The 25,383-nt window shown below is 32.7% G+C and overlaps 1 protein-coding gene across 4 annotated transcripts in view; it reads left to right on the forward strand.

Annotated features, from left to right (window-relative positions):
- The window catches only part of C15H8orf34 (chromosome 15 C8orf34 homolog), a 448,873-nt gene that overhangs the window by 173,865 nt on the left and 249,625 nt on the right, over positions 1-25,383 (forward strand). For all 4 annotated transcript variants that reach the window (XM_074386744.1, XM_003942901.4, XM_074386742.1 and 1 more), the window contains one exon: positions 6,296-6,462. In XM_074386744.1, coding sequence (XP_074242845.1) covers positions 6,296-6,462 — 167 coding nt within the window. The remainder of the gene's footprint in view (positions 1-6,295; positions 6,463-25,383) is intronic.

Consider the following 25,383-nt stretch of genomic DNA (forward strand, 5'->3'; position numbering starts at 1 on the left):
AACTTTTAAATTATTTAAATAGTTGAAGTGTACTATATGAGGAGAAGAAAACCATTTATAAAGATCCATTTACCTTCTTTGTGAAATGCCAGATCAATTTTATCTGTCAACGAGGGTAATTTCTTTTTATTACCAGGCTTATAAAACTTACTGGACCTTTATCTTTATTCACCAGTAGATCTTCAATTCTTAAGTGTAAAATAGAGAAATGTCAACTTTCATTTTACTTTCATAATAATAATCAGAACTATTTATTGCAAATGGTAGTACTTCTATTTTCTTCCTAGCTTCAGTGAGCTCTTATTCCCACTTGACTACTCAGCAAGGGAGAACCTTTTCTCTAATCCTACTTGAATCCCTTACCTGGAAAACTCAGTCCAGGAACGTGTCTCTCAAATATTTGTTTTAATTTTATTCAGCTTTTCCCCCCTCTATCTTTAAATTACAAATTGAGGTATTATACTATGACAGGAAAGAGCTGGTGAAATTCTGCCCAGGTGCCCCATTAGAGTAGAAAGAATGCATGCATATCTGAATTAAATTTCAAGAACAGCAATAAACGATGGACTAGAAACTATATTTTCTCCATCTTCTAATACAAAACAGGATTTATGAATTTACACCAGCATTAGATTTGATTTGGATGAAGCAGAAAGAGTTGGAGAAAATCTTTTCAATGGCTTCAGAGTCTGTAACTATAGTGTTAGCTTTTACCATTAAATAGGAATGAATGTGTACTATACTTTAATGACTGACTGACATTAGTCAGTGGGGTGTTATGGCTCAAGAGGAGGCATTCACATATCCAGGATGCATCCCTTGTATTCTTTGAACACATAATAATATGAATTACTGCATATCTTAATCCATTTCATCCTTATGAAAAACATTATTTTTGAAAAATGAAAAAACTAAGTCCCAAAGTGGCTACATCCCCATCCCAAAATTGGGTAGCCATTAGGTCACTGAGCTAGGGTGACTTGCTTCAAATTCTGTGCATTTAAATGCTTTGCCCTACAGCCTCTCTTCAGAAAGCTGTTTTAAGAATGCTGTTATCCTTAAGCTGTAGGTTCAGATCTGGGAAAAGGGGGCCTCAGAACCCTCAGTGCTCTTAGATAAAACTCCCTTGTTCTGATCTCTCTCAACACTGTCTGCATGAACACCCCTGCCTCCCTGCCTCAGGCTGGTATTTTTTCTTACTGGTTGTAGGATTCGCAAGCTGTGGGGCTGGAGTAGAGGGTGGTGTCGTTCTTCATCCTTTGCTGCTTCCAGATCTTGCTCTCTCCTCCCTAAAACAATCTCCAGTTCTGCATCTTGTTCTGAATTTCCCAGTGTGTTAATTTCCCACATCTTCTTCTAGCAATAATTTGCTTACTGCCAGCCATTCCCCTTTCTCTGAATATACAAATATCCAGCTCCTGTCACTCTTCCCCAGTAGCCCTGCTGTATTGGTGAAACCAGCTTCATCGTCTTTGGTGATCCTTCCCCAAACCTGGCCTCTCACTTTCTTTGCCTACTCTTTGCCATATATCTTGAATTCCACCCTACCTCCCCCATCACTCCCTCTGTCATATCCTAGACCTTCTCATTCTCATTATCTGCAAATCCATGATGTCAATTTCAGGCATCTCACTCTCTGACTACCACCTCTCATCTTTCTTTCTAGTTCATTGCCTCTGACGCTCAGCTTTAACTGAGACCCCCAAAACACTGATACTGCCAAAGCTTAATTTTTTTCTCACCCACCTATTTCTTTATTTTTTTTTTCCTTATTCAGGTTTATCTATGCGCCGTCATGGTAATCAGTCTCTTGGGTATGCCCTCAACTCTTCTGCTACTCTTTTCCTGTTTTACTCTCCTGACAAAACTCTACCATGCTTAAATCTAATTCTTTGCCTATTCTGTGGCTAAACCAACCTGGGCTAGAGAAGGACACATGGCCACATTGGCCAGCATCATTGAATTCACAACTGCTGAACTTCAGGGACACACTGGTACTACCGGGTGATGCAGCTGCACCTGCCTCCGCCGTTCACATGCCCATTCTCCTCAATGACGTCACGTTTTTCCTGCTCTTCTCCAATCTCCACCCTTTCCCCCGACATTCTTATTCTTAACCAATGACTCTTTTTCCTGTTTCAAAGACAAAATAGCTGCGCTCATGAAGAACACCTCCATAAGCTTCCTCCAGTAGACTTTCTGTGCACCTTGCTTATTTGTGCCTAGGTTTTCTGATCTTCCCCATTGGCTATGGGTGAGCCATTCATGCTCCCGCCCAGTGCAAGTTCCTCCACTCAGTGCTAGATCCTTACTCTCACTCACCCATGTAAGCTCATCACTTATCTTCATTCCCAGCACCATTCCTTTCTCCCAGATCATTCCCATCAGCATGAAAGTGTGATGGGACTTCTCTCTAAAAAATAAAGTCTCCCTGGCCCCAGCTATTAATTAATGGTTCTCTTTCATTCACTTTACAAAGAAACTTCTCACAGTAGTTTTCTTGTGTGCACTGACCCCTCATTTTGCAGTCTTTTCCAAACAGAATGTTATTTCCACCACCTACTGAGAAAGCAACCTTGTCCATGTCACAGGACAACCTCTTGTCCAGGTTGCCCAGTGTCGTTCAAATGACCTCTGCCTTCTGTAATTCCAACCTCAAGTCTCAGCCCCCATCTTACTTTACCTAACAGTAGTCTTTGAGTTTTCATGTCTCATTTATTCAAATATTTTCCTTACAATCCTTATCTGTAATTGTGAAATTCAAAATGCTCTGAGAACCAAAGTTGTTTTCATAATTCATTATAGCAAAACCTGATCTGAACCCTGCAGATTCTTTATTTATCCCACTCAGTGGGAAAGCTGATACACAATGATGTAGAAATACTGATGTATTTGATAACAGGGTGAGGCCACAGACCCTTCTGAAAATATTATATAATATAGAGTTTATGCAGCAGGACACATCCAGCCCCAAGGATTCTAGAAAAACACTTATAGTCCTGGAATAAAATTCTGTTTATATTTGGACAGATATACTCTTTTTCTATAAATAGGCATGTTTTTGAAGATATGTTGGCCTTTTAGAAATAATTATGTTTTATAAATAAACATTTGATTATGATTATTAATACAAAATAACATTTCAAGATGTATATATTACTTTTGCACAAAATACTATTGAACCATCCTATATATATATATTTAGGTACATAATAGGCAGAAGCAGTTGTCACAATGTACATATAACATCTGCTTCAAACAGTTATACTTTGTGAATTATTATTTAACTCCTAAGGGGGAAAATTGCCTTAAAGCTGCAACTGTCTTTTTATATGAAAATATAAAATATATTTGGTAAGCATAGAATATTATAAAGTATAATATTCTATTACCTTTTGTTAAATTCACAATATAAAATTTAATGTTATGATGGGAAATTTAATTGATTTATTAAACAGTCATAAATAGAGCTATTTGCCAGGTACTGTTCTACGTTTATTAACCCTTTTTAATAGTCCAACCACCATATATTAGAAGTACTAATATAATCTGCATTATGGATAAAGAAACTGAGGAAAAGAAAGGAGAAATGACTTGTCCCAAATTATTCATCTTATAGATGAACTATCATTCAAAGCAATATCTATATCCTTTCTAGTAATCTAAAGCTACTGGGGCTAAAATAATACATGAATATTGTTATTTTAAAAGAATTTTAAATTAAATAAAATAATTTAGATGTTAATTCCAGCTTAACATGTTAAATTCATCAGCTAAGAAATCCAAATTAATTTTTTTTTTATTGCTTTTGTTTATTTCTCAATGAAAAAAGCTGGTCAAGAAAGAATTTCACATTGTTGTATTGTCTCTTAGTTTAAAAGACATGTAATGCAATGCAATGATGCAAAGGACAAATGCCACGGCAAGAGACTGGCACTAAATAAAATTATCCTATCCATTTTCAAGTGAATATTTATATTATATATCCACTATTAAAGAGTAAAAATAATTTTATCTGGTCATTTGGAATTATATCAAGGGTTACTCAAATTTAAAAATTACCTAAAAAGGGATGCATTTTTTTCAACATCTTAGCAACAGTCCTGTTTATGTTGGAAAACTAAGCTGGGATAGATGATAGAGTTAAGATAAATATTGTTAACATGTGTATGCTTTTATATATTTGTTCTTATTTTTTCCCTCAACTTTTTACTGTTAAAAGTTTAAAACCACAGAAAATTTAAAAGTAGTAATATCGAGATCCACATTCCCTCCACCTATATTCACCAATGAACATATTACCATCTTTATTTTATCTATGACCTATTATCTATATATCTATCATATATCATTTTCTATTTTTTTGCTGAACCATCTGAAAATATACATTTTATAAAATGTTAATTCTGTTATTCTTCAAGATGTATTTTTTAAGAATATATTTTCTTATGTACCCATAATATAATCGTATCAAATTATTTGACAATTCGACCATGAAGTTATTTAATATAGAGTCCATTTTCAAATTTCTTCAGTTTTTCCAGTAAAGTCTTTTATGGATTTTTGGTCTATTTGTTTATTTCTTTTTTATCTAGCGTATAATAAAGGATCATGTGTGGAATCTAGCTGTCAAGTCTTTCGAGTCTTCTGTAATCTACAACAGTCCTCTGCATTTTGTTTCTTTTTTATGGCATTTACATTCCTGAAGACTATGGCCCACTTATCTGGAAAATTTTCCCCAAATCTGCATTTGTCAGATTGTTCTCTGATTAAATTCATATTAAACATTTTTGGAAAAATTTCTACATAGTTGATGGGATGTACTTTCCTATTGTATTGTATTAGGAAATAGATAATGTCAATTCGTCCAGTATTATTGGTGAGGCTGTTTGATCACTTGATTAAGGTGATGGTCACCAGATGTTTCCAGTGTAAAGATATCCATTGCCTTTTCTAATTAACAAGTCACGTGTCACTTCTGTTTGGACAAGATGACACAGAGTGATTACATTTTGCTGTCCTTCACTACATACCCCTATAAGCCCTGAAATAAAGCAAGAGGCACCAAAAGAGAACCATGGCAAGGGTAAAGAGGAAGGTGGAATGGTTAGGAACCTGAGAGCTGGAGGAACAGCATAGCAGCAGGGGCACCTTGTAATTCTCCCCTGAACAGAATAACTGGCATTCCCTGCTTCCCGACTAGCAAGAAAAGGTGGCCCATGTAGGTTTTCTTCCCCTGATTGAACGGTAGCCACACCAGCAAAACTGGGAGAAGCCAGAGACACAGGCCAGAAGAATTGACTATTCTCACTGATAATAAAAGTTAGGGGACATGCTTTCCTTCCCTGCCACACTTGAGACTGCTTTTCCCCACTAAAGTGGGAGGAGAGCTGAGTAGCAACAGTGATTCTAACTCAGTGGCAAGAAAGAATCTACCTCAAAACATCAGGAAGGTAGAAAGAAAAACAGAAAGAGCAGAAATACGAGTATATACAACAGACTATCTTCACGAGTTTTAGAAATGATATTTATTGAAATAAAAATTATAACATCATCTGATACTCAATAATATTAAAAAGTAGGGAAACTAAAGGGTCCAAAATGGAAGGAAGGTATCCATATTTCACTCCAAGTGGTAAATGTTGATACTAATACAATAGTCTACTGAATACACACACACACACACACACACACACACAGAGTAACAGGAAGAACAGTCACTAGTAAAACTATACAAAGAGATAGACTCAAAAGCATTATAAATAAAAGCAAGATAATTCAATGAAAACGAGAATTGTCTTTTTAACAAATGATGTTTAAACAACTATACACACATATGCAAAAAAATTAAAGTCGAGTATTTTAAAACATCTTAATATAATATTTTAAAACATTTATCCATTGAGTGTGTTTTCTTAACATGCACTTGCTTTGCTAAATCAAGGACTAACAATCTGGACTTTCTAGCTTATCTTTAAAAATGAGAAAATCATCAAGTAGACTTTAATTTCCATATGGCAACAATAGGTAGGAGTAAATTAACACCTTCCCTCTTAAATGAGCCAGATTTCAGGTTCCCCATTCTCACCTGGGAATTCCAGATTTCAGGTTCCCCATTCTCACCTGGGAATTCCTTAGCAAGGTACAAATGGGTGTCCAAGAAAGACACTATTTCCATTATCCTTGGGGAAAACTTTAGTAATGTGTCCATGTATTTGCATGATAACTGAATGGAAGTTTATTTGTAGATTTTCTTTACTTAACACAGCAAATTAACATTTCAATATTTCTTCAGCTTAAAGGTGGAGCCTAAGACTAAAGGATTAAAACAGCAGCAACAGCAACATAAGAAACTCCTGGCCGCGATGCTCTCTCAAGATTCGTTTGAGTCCATCCACAGCCCTACCCCATCCGTAACAGAAGAAGACATTGATAATGAAGATGATGCAATGGAATTGCTGGGTAATTTTAAAAATTAATAATTTCTCATTTTCTTTTCTGGCATTGTAAAAAATGTGTAGTGATTAAGAGATTTTACAAGTTTTGAGTAGCCTTGTCTAGGGAAAAGAAACCATTTAGTATGTCTTTTATTTACATTACACCCATAAAGTTGCATGTAAGAACTAAATTGAAATAACCTAAGCATGTGAATATTTATTAGACTGTATTTTGTGCTTTGTGTATGCTGCACTTTACCTTCTGATTACGTAATCAAGCTCTATTCTGTGTGCAACTGTGATCAAAATTTAAGTCTGTCTGCTTTATTCTCTGGTAATAATTGCCTTGTTTATATCTATTGTCTATAAAATATAACCAAAGTACATATTTAAACCCCACCCCAAAATGTTCCCCTGTTATTTTGAGGATGCTTTAGAAAAATGGAATACAGTTTAAAGAGGCAGATAGTAAATTCATATTTTATGTTTTCCATAAATTACAGGAAAGTTTGCAGAGATTTCAGACTTTCTTCAGGTCTGTTACTTTCATGAAAACCTTATTAATCTTACATATGTAGGATATATTTTTATATTTTTTAATATAGTATATGTTTTTGCTTCATCAGAAATCTCTTCATATAAATTTTTAAACTGAACTTCTCCTTGGAACATCATTTTTCTGAAGGAAGAAGATAAAATGTTATTTCAGAGTGATTCACATATAAAACAATGAGTTTTTAAATCAATGGTTTCAATTATTCTGTGAAAAATAAAGAGTTTAATTTTCAAATACTTTGTAACAATATGATATTGTATTTTATTTACAAAGAGAACAAATACTATAATTATTTGAAAGCCTTAAACATGTTTTACATATAGAATGGAATCTCAGAAAATACAGCTATTTTCTAAAGTCTTTTTTTAAAAAAAATGAGATTCCTTGGTTTTAAGTGTTTATGGCAGTAAAATACTATCATTATAAAAAATGATATATTGTCCTCATGCATAGGCCTACAAAGGTGTCAATGGTGACAGGTTTGAAAGATGTTTTTTGATGCTGTAAAAACTGCATTCATACTAGCATTAAGGAGACTATGACATGGCATTTTCAATACATGCTGTTGGTCTCTCCAGTTGGGTCTTATCCTCACCTCCAGATCATTAACGTGGCAGACATGCCATATGTGGCAGTGGTAGCTTCACTCAACAAACATTTACTAAGTACTTACTATATGCTAGGTACTTGGCTTGGGCCTGGGAACATAAAAATAAAATCGTCATGATCTGTGTTTGAAGGAATTTTACATTGTGATGTTCCAGATACAAATGTAAATTCATCATTCTAATAGTGTTTGCTACCTGCACTAATTGGATGAAGCACAAAGTTGTATATAGGGGTAACACCTAAAGTAGAAGAGGTGAGGGACAGTGATCAAGGAATGTTTCCTAGAGAAGCTGATTCCTCTGGTTAGTCCTGAAGAGCAAGTAGATGTAAGCTCAGCAGTCAGGGTGTGGTCATTGTAGGTTTGCTCATGTAGGTATGGTCTCTTTTGTGGTTGTGCTCCATAACTATACCTGTAAATGGTTCCTCTGCTTTGGTCAGTAACAGGGAAGAGGCAAGTGAGATCCAGGGTTTCTTTCCAGAGATGCAGGTGTCCATACCAAGCCAGTACTCCCTAGATTTCAGCTGCCCTGCCTGAAGGTTTTAGTCTCCCAAGAAGCTGAATACCAAGAATTGAGTCTTGGAGACTACCTAATGATGAGCAAGTAATAACTAGTCCTCATTGATTCTTTAGACATTTCAGCCTGTGGTCTGAGCAAGTTTAATAGTAAGAGATATTTGAAGGTTTGGACTTTCTCCATGTAATTCCACATATCTCAGCACAGGTAGCACGCAGTGTAGTAATGTCGGTCTCTAGGTCATGAGATTATCCTGTGATAGCTTGGAATGTTACAAGTCCACTGGGCTTTTCCCTAAAATAATGCCATATTCAATTTCCTGTTTTTGAAACCGATTCCAGTGAAACATATGTGATTATGTCTATTTGAGAAAAATACAAATGCTAAGTTCTGGGAAATTTATGTGAAATCAAATTTTATAGTTTATGTAGAATCATTGTAAGATGCGTTAGAGACATCTGATATTTAAAGTATCTTTTTGGAACTGAAACATTTTGTAGATGAGTTTGCTATAGCTTATGTGTTTTAAATGTTTAAGTTGTCCTTGTCATCTATACCAAGATGCAACTGGCTGAAGAGTATTTATTATGCATGGAAAGCACTCTGTAAACCTTGTGCGATGATAAATAAGTGAAAGGTCTAATTATTTAACATTAATAGAAAAAGGATTATTCCTCAGTAAAATTGGTTGATTTCAAGGAAAAAAAAAATTCCTGTTAGTTGAACTAGTAGAAGTTAGTAATAACTATTGTGACTCTTGTTTTTGTTTATTAAGGAAACTAGCATTGTTAATATATACTGATTACTATTTAATTATTCACAGTTGTTTAATTATATATTTGTGGATTTCTTTTCTAAATGTCTTGGGCATATGAATATATTATAGTACAACACCTGTAATTTTTAAGTAGATTAAATATTTTCTGTAAGATTGCTTTAAATGGTACTTATAAATTCACAGTACAGAAGTAGCTTAATATGGAATTAACGCTTGTCAGATAATGAAACATCCAAACTTGTGAATTTTTAAGATATAATCATTTTAAGCACCTCTGAAATTGGTGCTGTAATTGTAGAAGATATTGAATAAAATATCTGCCAAGTCATCTCATGCTCAAATATATTTTCAAGTATTTTAGTAATTGTTTTGGCAATTAATGACCACAGTGAATAAAATGTTACAGAGAATCTTCACATATTTTTTAAATTAATAAAATAAATAATTTTCCAAAATGGAATGACAAGTTACAATGGAAGAATGAGAGATTTATTGCTGGGCATAGTGGCTTATACCTGTAATACCAGCATTTTGGGAGGCTGAGGTGGGTGGATTGCTTGAGCCCAGGAATTTAAGACCAGCCTGGGAAACATGATGAAGCCTCAGCTCTACAAAAAATACTAATATTAGTCAGGTGTGGTGGCATGAACCTGTAGTCCCAGCTACTGGAGACGCTGAGGTAGACGGATAACCTGAGCCTGGAAGGTGGAACCTGCAGTGAGCTACTTTTCTTACATTAGATGCATTTTCATCTTATTCTTGTTGAAAAGTAAATTTCAGTTGTGTTTTTGATTATTCTCTTTATGATTAATATTCATTTAAAAACATCAGTATTATTTGAAATATACAACTGCTTTTCTTATACATTCTAATAAGGGGTATTACTGTCCTATACAATTTATGGAAATTTATAAAACATTTATTAAAGTTTCTCAGAATTGATGATGAGGCAAGTATTTAAAAATGCTAAAAGGGAAACAATATTATGTTTCATACTTTTTGGTCTTAGCCTATAATTATATAAAATCAAAAATTAAAAATTAAAAATTTTGCAGAGATGAAGTTTCATCATGTTTCCCAGGCTGGCAATTACATTGCCAAAAACAAACAAGGTGATTGCAAATACCTTTTATATGTTTTAAAATGAATAATCAAGAGCAAGTATAATTATGCTAGGATTCTTTGCTGAATATAGTCATTGAGTTTCTGTTACCTCAATATGTTACTAAATTTTGTAATAAAAACAAATCACTAGAAGGACTTAACACATTGAGGTGATCATTTGACACTTTTTTCTTACATTCTGATCAACCTTTATAAAGTAAATATTCACTCAATTCACTCTCTGTTCTGTTTTTTTTTTTTTTTTTTTTTTTTTTTTTTTTTTGAGGCGGAGTTTCGCTCTTGTTACCCAGGCTGGAGTGCAATGGCGCGATCTCGGCTCACCGCAACCTCCGCCTCCTGGGTTCAGGCAATTCTCCTGCCTCAGCCTCCTGAGTAGCTGGGATTACAGGCACGCGCCACCATGCCCAGCTAATTTTTTGTGTTTTTAGTAGAGACGGGGTTTCACCATGTTGACCAGGATGGTCTCGATCTCTCAACCTCTTGATCCACCCGCCTCGGCCTCCCAAAGTGCTGGGATTACAGGCTTGAGCCACCGCGCCCGGCCTGTTCTGTTTTTTAAATTGGAGCCTTCTTGAAGAATGCGCCCACATTGACAAAATAAGAACATGCATTTTGCCTAATGAGAAATGAATATTGTCACTTGATGATGTAAAATTTCTTAAAAAGGAAGAGAGAGGGAACACTAAATGTTTAAAGAGAAATCCACCTACCCATCTATGTACCTGTATTTTAATAAAGTATGTAAAATAATCTAAAACAGAGAGGACTATACATACAAATGTTTATCTTTTTGTTTCTTTTGATCTTTTGAATATTGGTCATTGGAGGTAATCAGGATAACAGAAAAGTTATCACTTTAAAATGAAGGTTATTCATAAAAAAGATTATTCATAAGAAGTCTAAGGACTTCGTTTTTCTTTTTCTTTTTTTTTCTTTTTTTTTAAGAGATGAAGTCTTGCTCTGGCTAATGTAGTTTGTATCGCTTTCTTATGTCCTCCTTCCTGATGTATTTTACAAGAGCACTTGAAAAATGAGCTGCTTAGAGTAGGAAAATCACATAAATTATAAAATAATTCTAGCATAGACTTGAGAAAATGGTTTCTTTATGATTCATTTTCATCATATTATTATGTTAAAACTTTATTTAGGATTCTTTGTTTTTGCTTAATGTGACTCAATCCCTTTTATTGCCTTCTAGATTTACTTGTTTTGTGTTTAGAATTGTTTTGTTTTTTATACTATTCATTCTTCACTTTTGTTTCTTTTCAACAAAATATCAAAACATTTGCAAATGATAGGTCATTCTTTAAATAAATATAAATCTGCATGCCACCAAAATATATACATCATCCTACGTGATTTACTTTTATGGTTTTAGAAAGAAATATTGCTTTCTTTTCTTGTAAAAAAAATTATCAATGGTAAAAATAGATCAACATAGTGGAATAAATGTCAATGCTTTGAAAATGAAATCTAAACTCAAACAAATTATTGATAAATGCCTTTTATCTCGATTATACACCTATTGGAAAACTTCTTTAAGACACAGCCATTTCCAATATATTTGTGAAAAGAGTTGTTTAAAACCTATCACTTTGAATAAGTTACATGTTTTTTGAAACATACCAATGATATAGAATAATATTTTTTTTCATGTTTATGTCACAGCTTTTCAATGAGTACCCTGCAAAGGCACGAGCCACAGTGTGATATGCATATGTGGTGGTATTAGTGGTGTATAGCCAAATGCACTGGCTACCAAACACTCTAATGACCCAGGTCCAGCCCTCATGCTACCTCTTGTTAATATTGTCACCTCAGGTCAAGTAATTAATTATAAAGTTCTGGTGACTATATATGACCTTCCTACTCCACAGGAATGTTGTGGGGATTTAAAAAATGAGATTATTTCTCTGAAGGTGCTTTTAATTTTTTTTCTTTTTGTCATGATTAACAGGAATATTTGACAAAAGACACTAGAATTTCTATACAAAGCTTTTCTTATGGATAAATATATATTCTTGAACCCAGATACATTTTATATGCTATAGGCAAAGGAAAAAAAAGCTTTCTTTAGCTATGGGAAATTGCCTACAACAGCAAAAATTTGTGTTTCCCACAAAAAACTAAAAGTATAAAAAGATAAGAGATAAGGCTGTATATGTATTTCCAAGCCAAAATGTTGGCTATATCAATACAAAGCACTAAATTTTTCATTTTTAACATGGATATTAAGGCAAGGATAGATAGCTATATGATTGGATTAAGGTTATATAGCAAATTACTCTACTGTCTTTCATTTTCTTCTGTGTACATGTTTAGTCTGCCTACACATGTATCTCTGGTAGCAAAAGTTAAGCTTAGGGTAGGAATAAGGTAGAGAGACAAGGAGATATAACAAAACTAGAAATTTGTACTATAATTTTACATGCTTTATGTAAACAAAATTATAAAAGTGTTGACAATCTGTAAGCTTAAAAATGTCTTGAATTATATTTATAAATATGAAAGTGTTTGAAGCAGCACAATTTTGATGGTTTCACATTAATTCATTGTGTAAACAAACCTCAACTAAATTGAAAAGTAGTGTTATATATTATTAGGGTATTGTTGCTTTCTAAATAAACTTGCCCACTTCAAATGCTTTATAAAATGGTGATGCTATATTTCGAGATTGATTTGTTTATCCATAGTAATAACTTTAATATAACTTGACTGAATTTAAATTTCGTGTTCTATGTAAGAGTCATTTGAAAGCAATGGGAAATAATAACTTTATTATATGTTTTCCTTGGTTGAAAATGTGTAAAGAAGCGTAATTAATTCAGTGATTAGTTGCATTTTAACATCAAAACAACAGATATTAAAGAAGCATTAAAACTCTTATTGAATTGTTTAAAACTGTATGTATAATTATAGGAATCCATTTAAATTTTAATATATCACAACATTTCCAACAACTTATTAAAATATTCTTAATAGAAACCTTAAAATTATTGTAGTTGGCCAGACATGGTGGCTTATACCTGTAATCTCAGCACTTTGGGAGGCCAAGGTGGGTTGATAATCTGAGTTCAGGAGTTCAAGACCAACCTGGCCAACATGGTCAAACTCATCTCTACTATAAATACAAAAAAGTAGCTGGGCATGGTGACACATGGCTGTAATCCCAGCATCTTGGGACACTGGGGCAGGAGACTCTCTTTAACCCAGGAGGCAGAAGTTGCAGTGAGCTGAGATTGCACTATTGCACTTCAGCCTGAGCAGCAGCGCTAGACTCCATCTAAAAAAAAAAAAAAACTATTGAAGTTGTATACTAAACACATGTTAACAGAAGAAGGGGCACAAAACTTTGTGATTATTTGCAACATCTGGAAAATGACAGCTTTTATGTAGTTTTATTCAAGTATTTTTAAAAAGTATATTATAAACACGTTTTCAAAATCCCAAATATTAAGCTAGTCCTATGTATGAATTATTTTTGAAGTGAAAATCTTATGATTTTCTTTTAAAAAGTGTCTTCTGTTCAATAATTTCAGAGAGAAAATAACCATAACAATATCAAATATTTTTTACAATTGCTCTGAGACTATTAAACAGAGGAGCACTAAAGAACACAATCAAAAAAAAATTTAAGTGTTCTAATTGAGATAAATTAAAATCTAGTGATTTTATTTTACTTTTTTTTTGTTTATTTCTGCAAAATACATTTGAATGTCCTAGTTTAATAAATGATGAATTTCTTATATTGAGTATAAACTTAAAATTTCACATGTACTTTTATTTATTTTTTATCTATGGCACTTAATGACATAAAAAATTTTGTATACAGTTTAAATTTTCTAAAAACATTTTCAAAAATTGTCCAAAGAGGATTTGTTGGACTAGCTCTTTTTCACTTCTTAAATGCTCTCATATGCCCTCATAATTACTTTTTAATTACTGACATTTTGGGAGGACTCTATGTTTTAAGAATTTAAAATAGAGTATTATTAATACAGTATAACAAAGTCTAAATATGTCTCAGGAAATTAATTATATGGAAGATAAAGTAACATAGTATTAGAAGTAATAATAACGTGAGCTTTGTATTCAGGTAGTCCTTGTTTGAAGCTTTGCCACTGACCCTAATTATATGATTTAAGGACAGTAACTTCCTTCAAGTATCAGTCCGTTATCAGAAAAACGGCAGTAATAACAATATTCATATCTTAGGGTTTTATGAAGATGAAGTAAATCTTGCATAGAAGGTGTTAAGTATATCTGATAAAGAATTTGAGCCAGTTCTAGGCACAGTGGCTCATTCCTGTGATCCCAACACTTTGGGAGGCACAAGTGAAGTGGGAGGACTTCTTGAATTCAGAAGTTCAACACCAGCCTGGGCAACATAGGGAGAATTCATATTTACTAAAAATGAAAAAAATTAACCAGCTGTGATAGTGTATGTCTGTAGTCCCAGCTACTTGGGAGGCTGAGGGGAGAGGATCACTTGAGCCCAGGAGATTGAGGCTGTAGTGAGCTGTGATGGTACCATTTTTATACCAACTCCTCTCCTATCTTTAGCATATAAGTTTTGTGCATGTTATAAAGTAAGACCATAGAAGTTTGGCCTTAGGGGTTTAAATGCTTGGTCTTATCCAAAAAATCTCAGTTACAAATGCTCCACATAGTTAGGAATTATTTCAACAAGTACTATCTTCTCGATAGTTAAGTCTTACTTCTAATTTCTTCCTTTCTTTTAAAGATTACAGACAACTTTCTGAAAAGATCATGTCATATGAATTTGAAGTTTCCCTAATGTGTTAGAATGAATCTTGGCCTATTCGCCTATTTAAAGACAAAGCACTCATTATAAAAGAGCATTATCATGTTCAAATTTGTCACGTAGCTTGACTGAACCAATTATTTTCAACAATTTGAAATATTCAAGCTTTTTATTTAAAAAGTATGAAAAGCTAAAATCATATATCTGATTTTCTATTATATGTATATGCATTTGTTTTTGTTATTAGGTTGGTACAAAAGTAATTGCGATTTTGCCATTACTTTTAATAGCAATTACTTTTGTATCAACCTAATAAGAGGTTACCTGCCTCACTGATTTATAGTCATAGACACTCTGGGGTTTTTCTGTAGCATGGAAAAGATGGTATCAGGCTTGTAGAAACGTACAACTTTATTGGCCCCATGAATTCAAACTTATAATGGGAATGGAATGTGCAGAATTCCAAGCCTGGCTCAAAAAGTAAACATTTTCCGAAGCTTACACAGGCTGTATACCACTTTTGTATTACAATGCAGCCTCTTATCTTTTCACAATACAGAAAATTCACATCTATTAACATAAGCAAAAATATCACGCTGGGGAAAAGGTACAAAACTTTTTCTTTCCTTTCTTTTCTTCTCCCAGGTTACATCTGATATACTAATCTTTTCATTATGGACTTTTTGGCACTTATAATCTGAAAATTTCACAGTTAGCATTGTTAATATTTTGACACCATCTGAGTTCTATATTTTGGTGGCTGAGTTAAGGGCATCTTTCCCAGAAAGTAGTTTAAGATGGGAAACATATCTTCATTCATATGTATAGTCTAAACACAAAAGGGCCAAAAAGTTCCATGTAACTCTATTTTGATAAGGAAAATTGAGAATGTGAATGGAGTTATTTTCAACCTACAGTTTTCAATTGAGAGATAGAAAATCTTAAAAACATACATTTCGCTCATTTATTTTTACAATGTCTATGTTTTATAAGAACATGCATTTTTTTTTAAACCCACCAAAATCACAAAAACAGTATTTCTTTTACAGTAAAGTTCAGATTATTTGCTCATGGAGCTGTTTCTTTTTCTGCCAAGTAACAAACCTGATTGTTGCTTTAGAAATTCCATTTTGTTTAAAACATACTCTCTAATTTAATTCTTGACAGAACAAAACTCAACATCCTTTAGAGAAGATCACATAAGCCAGCATCCTTAAAAAGAATCAACAAAAAGTAAACAATAGAAACAGACCTCAATATATACAGATGTTGTAACTAGCGAATGAAGACTTGGAAAAAGCAATTATTGTACATATTTTATGCATTTGAAGGAAAAGAACACAAGGAATAAATAGATGGAAAATCTCAGCAGAGAAATTGAAACTAGAAACAGAACCAAAGAAAAGTCTAGAACTAAAAAGTTCAGTATCTGAAATTTTTTAAATTACTATGTAAGATTAATAGCTTATCAAATAATACAGAAAAAAAGATCAGCAAATTTGAAGATAGGTCAACAGAAATAATTCAAATTGAAGAACAAAGGTTAAAGAAAAAAATAAAACAAGCTTAATTGGCCAGTGGAACATGCAAAGTGATAAGACATTTTATCAGAATTTTGCAGATAAAGAAAGAAAAATAATGGGAAAAAATTTTAAGAAATAATGTCCATTTTATTCCCAAATTTGGTGAAAAGCATGAATCCAGAAGAAGTTCTGGATAAAACAGGCTCAGAAAATTACACCTAGCCATATTGATATGGTTTGGCTGTGTCCTCACCCAAATCTCATCTAGAATTCTAGCTCCCAGAATTCCTACCTGTTGTGGGAGGGACCCTGTGGGAGATCATTGAATCCTGGGGGTGGTTTTTCCCATACTGTTCTCATGGCAGTGAATCAGTCTCATGAGATCTGATGATTTTATGAGGGGGTTCCCCTTTCACTTGGCTCTCATTCTGTCTTGTATGCCACCATGTAAGACATGCCTTTTGCTTTTCTCCATGATTGTGAGGCCTCCCTAGCTATGTGGATCTGTGAGTCCATTAAACCTCTTTTTCTTTATAAATTAGCCAGTTGCAGGTGTGCCTTTATTAGCAGCATGAAAACAGACTAATACACACATTATAGTCAAATTGCTAAAATTTAGTTATAAATAGAAAACTCAATAGCATTCAGAGAAAAAAGAATGATAGTACAATAGTGGAGCAATGATGAAATATCAGCTGATACCATGTCAGGAATAAGTAAGGCCAAAACACAATGGAAAAATTGCTTTAAAGTGCTCAAAAAATGCCTTCCAAAATTTTACATCCAGTAAAAATATCTTTCAAAATGATGGCAAAATCAAGATAATTAAGATAAACAAAAGCTGAGAGAATATGTTGTCAGCAGACCTACATTATAAGAACTGTTAAAGCATCCCTCAGGCTGGAAGGAAATGAGACCAGATGAAAAATCAGATCTATAGAAAAGAATGAAGATTACCTGAAATGGTTAATATGTAAGACTATCTTACTTTTCATTAATTTTCAAAGACAATTGACTGCTTAAAGCAAAAATACAAACAGTGTAGGATAGAGATTATAATAAACACAGCAGAAAAATTATGTGATAAACTGGCACAAAGAATGAGAGTAAATGAAGTTACAGTGCTAAAACTTATATATTATTATAAGAGGTGATACAATATTTATTGGAAGTAGAACATAATAAATTAGGAATGCATTTCTTTAATTCCAAGAGCAGTCACTTAAAAATATGAAAAAATACAAAGATTTTTTCCTAAAAAGCTAATATAAAACATCAAATGAAATACTAAAATATATTTGACTAAGGAGGAACAAATGAACACAGAGCAGTTGGGGCAAATAGAAAATAGCAGAATGGTAAACTTAAACCCAAACATATTAATAATTGCATTAAGTATAAATGGATCATCCACACCAATTAAAGGCAGAGGTTGTCAGACTGGATAAACAAGCAAGACTTGTAAGCGCATTCTAAGATTCACACTCTGAAGACCAGAGAGGTTGAAAATATAAAGTTAGCAAAAGAATTATATGCAAAAAGTAGGCCCAAGAAAGACAGCTTAATGATTAAAAGTACATTCAACAGGAAGACATAACAATCCTAAATGTATATGCATTTAAAACAGAGTTTCAAAATACATAAAGTAAAATCTGACAAAACGAAGACAAATGGGATATCATAGTTGGATATTTAAATACATGTCTCTAAATAATTGATAGAAAAGTAGAGAAAAATTAGTTTGGATATAGAAGGTTGGAATAACAGTATCAACATTTATTGTAGTTTCAAATTTGTAGTACAATACAGCAAACAGCTGCAGAATACAAATTATTTTCAAGTGCAGATAAAATTTTTATAGAAATAGTTCATATGTAGTGTCAACTTTCTATACTTTTATCACAACATGATTAAATTAGAAAGCCATAACTGACACTTAGGAAAATCTCAAAATATTTGGAAATCAGACACTCTTAATAACAAATGGCTCAAGGAAAAATAAAAAGAGAACATAGAAAATAATTCAAACTAAATGATAAAAATACAACACATAAAGTTTGTGAAGATATAGCCAAAAGAGTGGTTAATGAGACACACAGAGCTTTAAACAAGAAAGTTTTGAAATCATTGATGTGTCTATCTTAAAAAGCTAGAAAATAAGTGCATATTGTATTCAAATAAGTAGAAAAAAGGAAATAATACAGATAAAATGAATCAATGGAATCAAAATATGTGAACATACAGAATATTAGCAATGCCCAAACTGTAAAATTCTTAGTAGTACTGACAAAGGGAAAAGAGAACCACAAATTACCAATATTGGAAATGAAAGACAGGATCTAATTTGACTACAGATCTCACAGGCACAAAGGATAACAAAAGACTATTACAAAAAAATGTTTGCCAACATATTTGACAACTTAGATATACTGGAAAAATATTCTGGCAAAACACATCACACCACATGTTAAAGAAGAAAAGTGCATCTAAATAGTCCCATGTAGGTTAAAGAAATTAAATTTGTAAGCAAAATGCTTCCCCAAAAGAAGACTTCCAGTTCACATGATTTCATTGGTGAATTCAATTACATACTTAGAAAAGAAATAATGCCAAAGATAACAATTTTTTTCAGAAAATAGAACAGAGGGAACACTTCTCAGATTGTTTGAAAACCACCGTAGCTGATATCAGAACCTGGCAAAGACATTTTTAAAAATTACACATGAATACCCCTTATAAACATAGATATATAACTTAAAAATATTGTTAAATATCTAAGATCCAGTACAGTCTCAAATGAATTTCTAATAGGCTTAGAAAGTTAACATTCAAATTCTAAAGTTTATATGGAAATAATGACCTTGAATGGCCAAAAATCATGTGAAGAAAGAACAATAGCATCAGTGGAATTACAGGATCTGATTGCAGTACTTACCCTGAGGCTGTAATAATCAAGAAAATATGGTATTGACATAAGGCTAGAATAACAGATCGCGGAATGGATTATAGTCCCGAAATAGATTCACACATATGTGGTCAATTTGTTTTTAACAAAGACACCAAGGCAATTTGATACAGAAAGGAAAATATTTTCAACTATTGGTGCTGGAACAATTGAATAAATGTAAAAAAAGAGAATGAACTTTGACCCCTCTACTTTATGCCACAACAAACATTACTTTGAGATGAATTATAGCCCAAACATAAAAGCAGAGACTATAAAACTTCTAGATAAAATGCAGAATATATTCAAAACATTGTCCTGGCAAAAATTGTTTAGAGATAACAAAAATCACTAAGAATAAAATAAAAAAATGATAAATTAAACTTTATTAAATGACAGATTGCTCCTCAAAAAAAAATAAAAAGAAAAATGGTAAATGCATGCTACTCACTGACTTAGAGAAAATATATACAATATATTAATACCTGACAAATGTGCATCTAGAATATATACAGAACTCCTACAAATCAGTTTTTTAAAAGGACAAATAACCTAATTAAAATACAAAAAAAATGTTTAATAGGCACTTCACAAAAGAGATAAATGGGAAATAAGCACTTGAAGAATGTTTAATGTAATTAACCATCAGGGAAATAAAAGTTAAGACAACATTGAGATACCACTTTATACCAACTAGAATTGGTAAAATTAAAGATTCTCAACACCAAATGTTGCTAAGTATGTGAAGCAGCTGGAATTCTCAAACATTGCTAATGGGAATGCAAAATTTTATAATCACTTTGTATGACATATTTAGCAGTGTCTCATAAAGTTTAGTATCTACTTGCTCTATGACATAACAGTTTCTAGATATTTTCCCCAAGGGTGATAAAATATATGTTCATAAAAGTGTTTGCATAAGAAAACAATTTTATTCAAAATAAACTGAACAGAAAACAATCCAAATGTCAGTTATCAGGAGAATATGTAAACAAATTGTTGAATATTCATACAATATAATACTGTTTAACAATAAAAATCAATTAAATATTGATGCAGGTAACAATATGGATGAATCTTATCACTACTGACTAAATTTTGTCCTCCCACAATCCATGTTGATGCCCTAACCCCAATGGGATTGTATGTAGAGATAGGACCTTTAGGAGATAATTAAAGGTAAATAAGATCATAAGGGTGAGGTCCTAATCTGATAGAGTTGTAAGCCTTTGAAAGAAGAACAAGAAAGAGAAATTCTCTTTTTGCACACATAGAGATAAAAGACTGTGAGGGCACAGTTAGAAGGCAGCCATCAGCAACTGACCCTTTTGGCACCTTGATCTTGACATTTCCAGCCTCCAGAACTGTGAGAAAATAAGTTTCTCTTATGTAAGCCACCCAATCTATAGTATTTTATTTTGTCACCTTGAGCTAACTAAGACACCCACACACGTTGAACAGAGGAAACTAGACACAAATTTTATATCCTCTATTAATTTAATCATAAGAAATTTAAGAACAGGCCAAAATAATCTATAGTGATAGAAATCAGAACAGGTGGGGATTGAGGGATAGACTTCATATTAGCATAAGGAAACTTTCTCGGGTGATGGAAATATTTTATATTGATGCATACATTTATCAAAACTCATAATATTGAACACTGAGTATCTGAATTTCACTGCACATTTTACTTCTAAAAAATAATTTTTATATATAAAAGTCAAGTCTGCATAATGTTACCTCATGAGAATTTATGAGGATTCAAAATTTAACTTGCAATTTGGTCTTTCTTCTGAAGTGAAATGATGATGATGATATTGAGACCTTCAATTATAATAGTATATTTATCCACATTTCCTCACAGTTCTGTCAATTTTCATCTTGTGTATTTTGATGCTTTGTTGTTAGGCACATACATATTAAGAATTGTTATATGTTGTTGACTAATCAACTCCTTTATTGTTCTAAGCCCCTCTTTTATCCCTGATAGATTTTGTTGCTCTGAAGTTTGCTCTGTCTGAAATTAATATAGCTACTTAATCTCTCTTTTGATTAGTGTTAGCATGGTATATCTTTATCCATTTAATTTATTCTTTATGCATGTTTATATTTAAAGAGAGTTTCTTGTAGATAGTACTAATATTGGCTTTGATCACTCTGGCAAACTCTTTTAATATGTATATTTAAGCCATTAACATTTAAGTAATTATTGATGTAATCAGATTATTATCTACCATTTTCTTCTTATTTTCTATTTATTGTTATTGTTCTTTGTTCCCATTGTTGTCTTCCACTCTGTTTCTGCCTTTGTGGTTTCAAATGAGCATTTTATGTAATTTAACTTTCTCTCCCTTTTTAGCGTATCACTCATACTTCTTATATTTTAGTGGTTGCCATGGAGTTTGCAATATATATTTATAACTATTCCAAGTCCACTTTTAAATTATACTATATTGCTTAATTGGTAGTTCAAATACCTTATAACATCAAAATACTCCTAATTCTTCCCTCATATTACTGCCATCATTTACTTCACACATACATATGCATAGACACACATGTAATTTAATACATTGTTACTATTATTATTTTGAACAGCTATCTGTTATCAATTAAGACTAAGAAAAACAAAAGTTATTATTATTATTTTTTTTTGAGAGTTTTGCTCTTGTTGCCCAGGAGTGCAATGGTGTGATCTCAGCTCACTGCAACCTCACTTCCCAAGTTCAAGTGATTCTCCTGCCTCAGCCTCCTGAGTAGCTGAGATTACAGGCATGTGCCACCATGCCTAGCTAATTTTGTATTTTTAGTAGAGATAGGATTTCTTCATGTTGGTCAGGCTGGTCTTGAACTCCCAACCTCAGGTGATCCCCCAATATCGACCTCCCAAAGCACTGCAATTACAGGCGTGAGCCACTGTGCCCAGCTAAAAACAAAAGTTATTATTTCACCTTCACTTCTTTATTTTGTAAGGCTCATTTTTTCTTTATACAGATCCGAGTTTCTGACATACATAATTTTCTGTCTCTGAAGAACTTCTTTTGAAATTTGCTGAAAGAGAGGTCAATTTTTATTTGTCTAAGAAAGTCTTTTTTCCTCTCTTAGTTTTAAAGGAGATATGGTATTTTCACATGGTACAGGAATCTAGGTTGGTGTTTTTGTGTTCCCGCCCCCGCACCCCCAATGCTTTAACTATTTCATCCTACTCTTTTCTTGCTTGCATCATTTCTGAGGAGAAGTCAAATGTAATTCTTCTGTTTTCTCCTTAATGGTAAGGCTTTTTTTTTTTTTTATTTTCTGGCTTATTTCAAGGTTTCTTCATCTTCAATGTTCTGCAGTTTGCACATAATGTGCCTACGTATAGTTTTATTGACATTTATCCTACTTAGTGTTCTCTGAGCTTCTTGGATCTGTGGTTTAGTGTCTGATGTTAACTTAGGGGAAATTCTCAGTCAAGATTTTTTCAGTTATTCCTTCTGCTCTTTTCTGTCTTCCTGGTATTTCTATTATGCATATATTATACCTTATATAATTGCCCAATAATTCTTGAATATTCTGATGTGGGATTTTTACTTTTTTTTTTCTCTTTTTTGTTTTGAAAGTTTTGACATAATCTCAAGCTCAGAGATTCTTTTCTCAATCATGTCCAGCCTACTAATGAGTTATCAAAGGCATTCTTTATTTTTCTCACCATGTCGTATCAGTAGCATTTCTTTTTGATTCTTTCTTAGAATTTTGCTCTCTATGCTTTCATTGTTCATCTGTTCTTGCATGCTGTCTACTTTATTCATTAGAGACCTTAGTATATTAATCATAGTGGTTAAAAAATTTCAGACGGATGATTTCAACATCCACACTGTATCTGAATATGGTTCTAATTTTTGTTTTCTCTCTCTTCAGGCTACAGGAGTTTTTTTTAATTTGTTTTGGGCTTTTATCTGCCTTTTATTATGTCTTGTAATTTTTTCCTGATAGGCAGACATGATAAACTGGTTAAGAGAAACTGCTATAAATATACGTCAGATCAGGATGAGGGTAAGAAGTATCCTATACTCTGAAGATTGCCTCTCTGTCTTTTAGTGAGTCTGTGCCTCTAGACTTTGAACTTCACATGTACTCCCAACTCCCCACTACCCTGCCTTAGGTAAGTCAGAATGTCTAAAGATAAACTCATGTTTTCTTCTAGAGGTTATAAAGATTTAACTCTTACATTTATGCTCATGACTTCTATTGAGTTTATTTTTATTTATGGTGTGAAGTATGAATACAATTTAATTGTTTTACATGTGTATATTTAGGAGTACCACATGCAAAACACCAATTTGTTAAAAGATTAATTTTTTCCATTGAATTTTCTTGGTATACTTGTTGAAAATCAATTGACCATACATGTTTGAATTTATTTCTGGACTCTCAATTTTATTCCAGTTACTTATATGTCTGTCTTTATGACAATACCACACTAATTACTCTAGCTATGTGATATGTTTTGGAATTAGTGAGTCCTCCAACTCCGTGCTTTTAAAAATTTATTTCCCTTGCATTTCTATCTAAATTTTAGAGTCAACTTCCTCAAAACCATCACCTCAAATTTTAATACAAATGTTATTAAACCTGTAAATCAATTTGGGAACTATTGCTTATATTAACTATTCTGATTCATTAACATAGAATATCTTTCTAATTACTTAGATCTTTAATTTATTCAATAATATTTTTTAGTTTGTCAGAGTATAAATTTTATACTTCTTTTGTCAAATTTAGTCCTGTTTTTCCACGCTATTGTCAATGAAATTGTTTTTTTAATTTCCTTTGTGGATTCTTCATTGATAGTGTATAGGACATAATTCATTTTGTACACTATTATTTTTATTTTGCAGTCTTAATATTTGTTGGTTGTCATAGGTTTTTTAGTGTTTTTTTAAGGATGTTCTATATACAAGACCAAAATAGAAGTGAACAGAGTGATCATCCTTGTGCTGTTCTTTATCTTAGGGGGAAGCATTGAGTCTTTCAACATTATGTATATGTTGGCTGTGGATTTTTTTGTAGATTCTCTATCAGCTTGAGAAAGTTCTCTTTTATTTCTAGTTTGTTAAGTTGTTGTTGAATCATAAAGATGTTGGATTTTTGTCAAAATGTTAGCATTTTTGAGATGATCATGGTTTTTATTCTGTATTAATATGGCATGTTATGTTGATATTTCATTTTTATGTTACCTTAACCTTGTATTTTGGGGATAAATCCTTATTTGTTGTGTCTGTAATTCCTTTTGTATGTTGCTGAATTCAGTTTACTAGTATTTTGTTGAGGATTTTTTTTATCTACATCTGTAAGAAATATTAGTCTTTTTTTTAATGTTCTTTTAATGTCTTTATCTGGTTTTGGAATTATGTAAAACTAGTCTAATAACATCCACCTGAAAACTTTTCCTCCATTCATCTTTTGGAAGAGTTTATGAAACACCAGTACAAATTCTTTAAATGTTTGACAGAATTCTCCAATGAAGCCTTCTGTACCTGGAGTTTCAAATTCTGATTCAATTACTTTATTTGTTAAAGGCCTATTCAGATGTTATATTTTTTAATTGGGTTAGTTTTGATAATTTGTATCTTCCTAAGAATCTGTCCACTTCATCTGTTATTTAATTTGTTGACATACAGTTGTTCAGAGCATTTCTTTTTTATATCTGCATGGTCAGTAGCAGGCGTCCCCAAACTTTTTACACAGGGGGCCAGTTCACTGTCTCTCAGACCGTTGGAGGGCCGCCACATACTGTGCTCCTCTCACTGACCACCAAAGAAAGAGGTGCCCCTTCCTGAAGTGCGGTGGGGCCGGGGGGAGGGGGCAGATAAATGGCCTCAGGGGACCGCATGCGGCCCGCGGGCCATAGTTTGGGGACACCTGGCAGTAGCTTCCTTTTATATTTCTGATTTTAGTAATTCAAACCTTTTCTCTCTTTTCTTGGTTAGACCAGCTAAAGATTTGTAACTTTTGTTAAAATTTTCAAAGAACTAACTTTTGGGTTTATTGATTTTCTCTTCTCACATTCTTGACTATGAAGTAATATGTTTATTCCATGTCACAACAAAAGTTTTATTAAAAAAATGAGAAGTTGTGGGTTAGTC

Source organism: Saimiri boliviensis, chromosome 15, assembly GCF_048565385.1.
Source record: "Saimiri boliviensis isolate mSaiBol1 chromosome 15, mSaiBol1.pri, whole genome shotgun sequence".
Classification (NCBI taxonomy): domain Eukaryota; kingdom Metazoa; phylum Chordata; class Mammalia; order Primates; family Cebidae; genus Saimiri; species Saimiri boliviensis.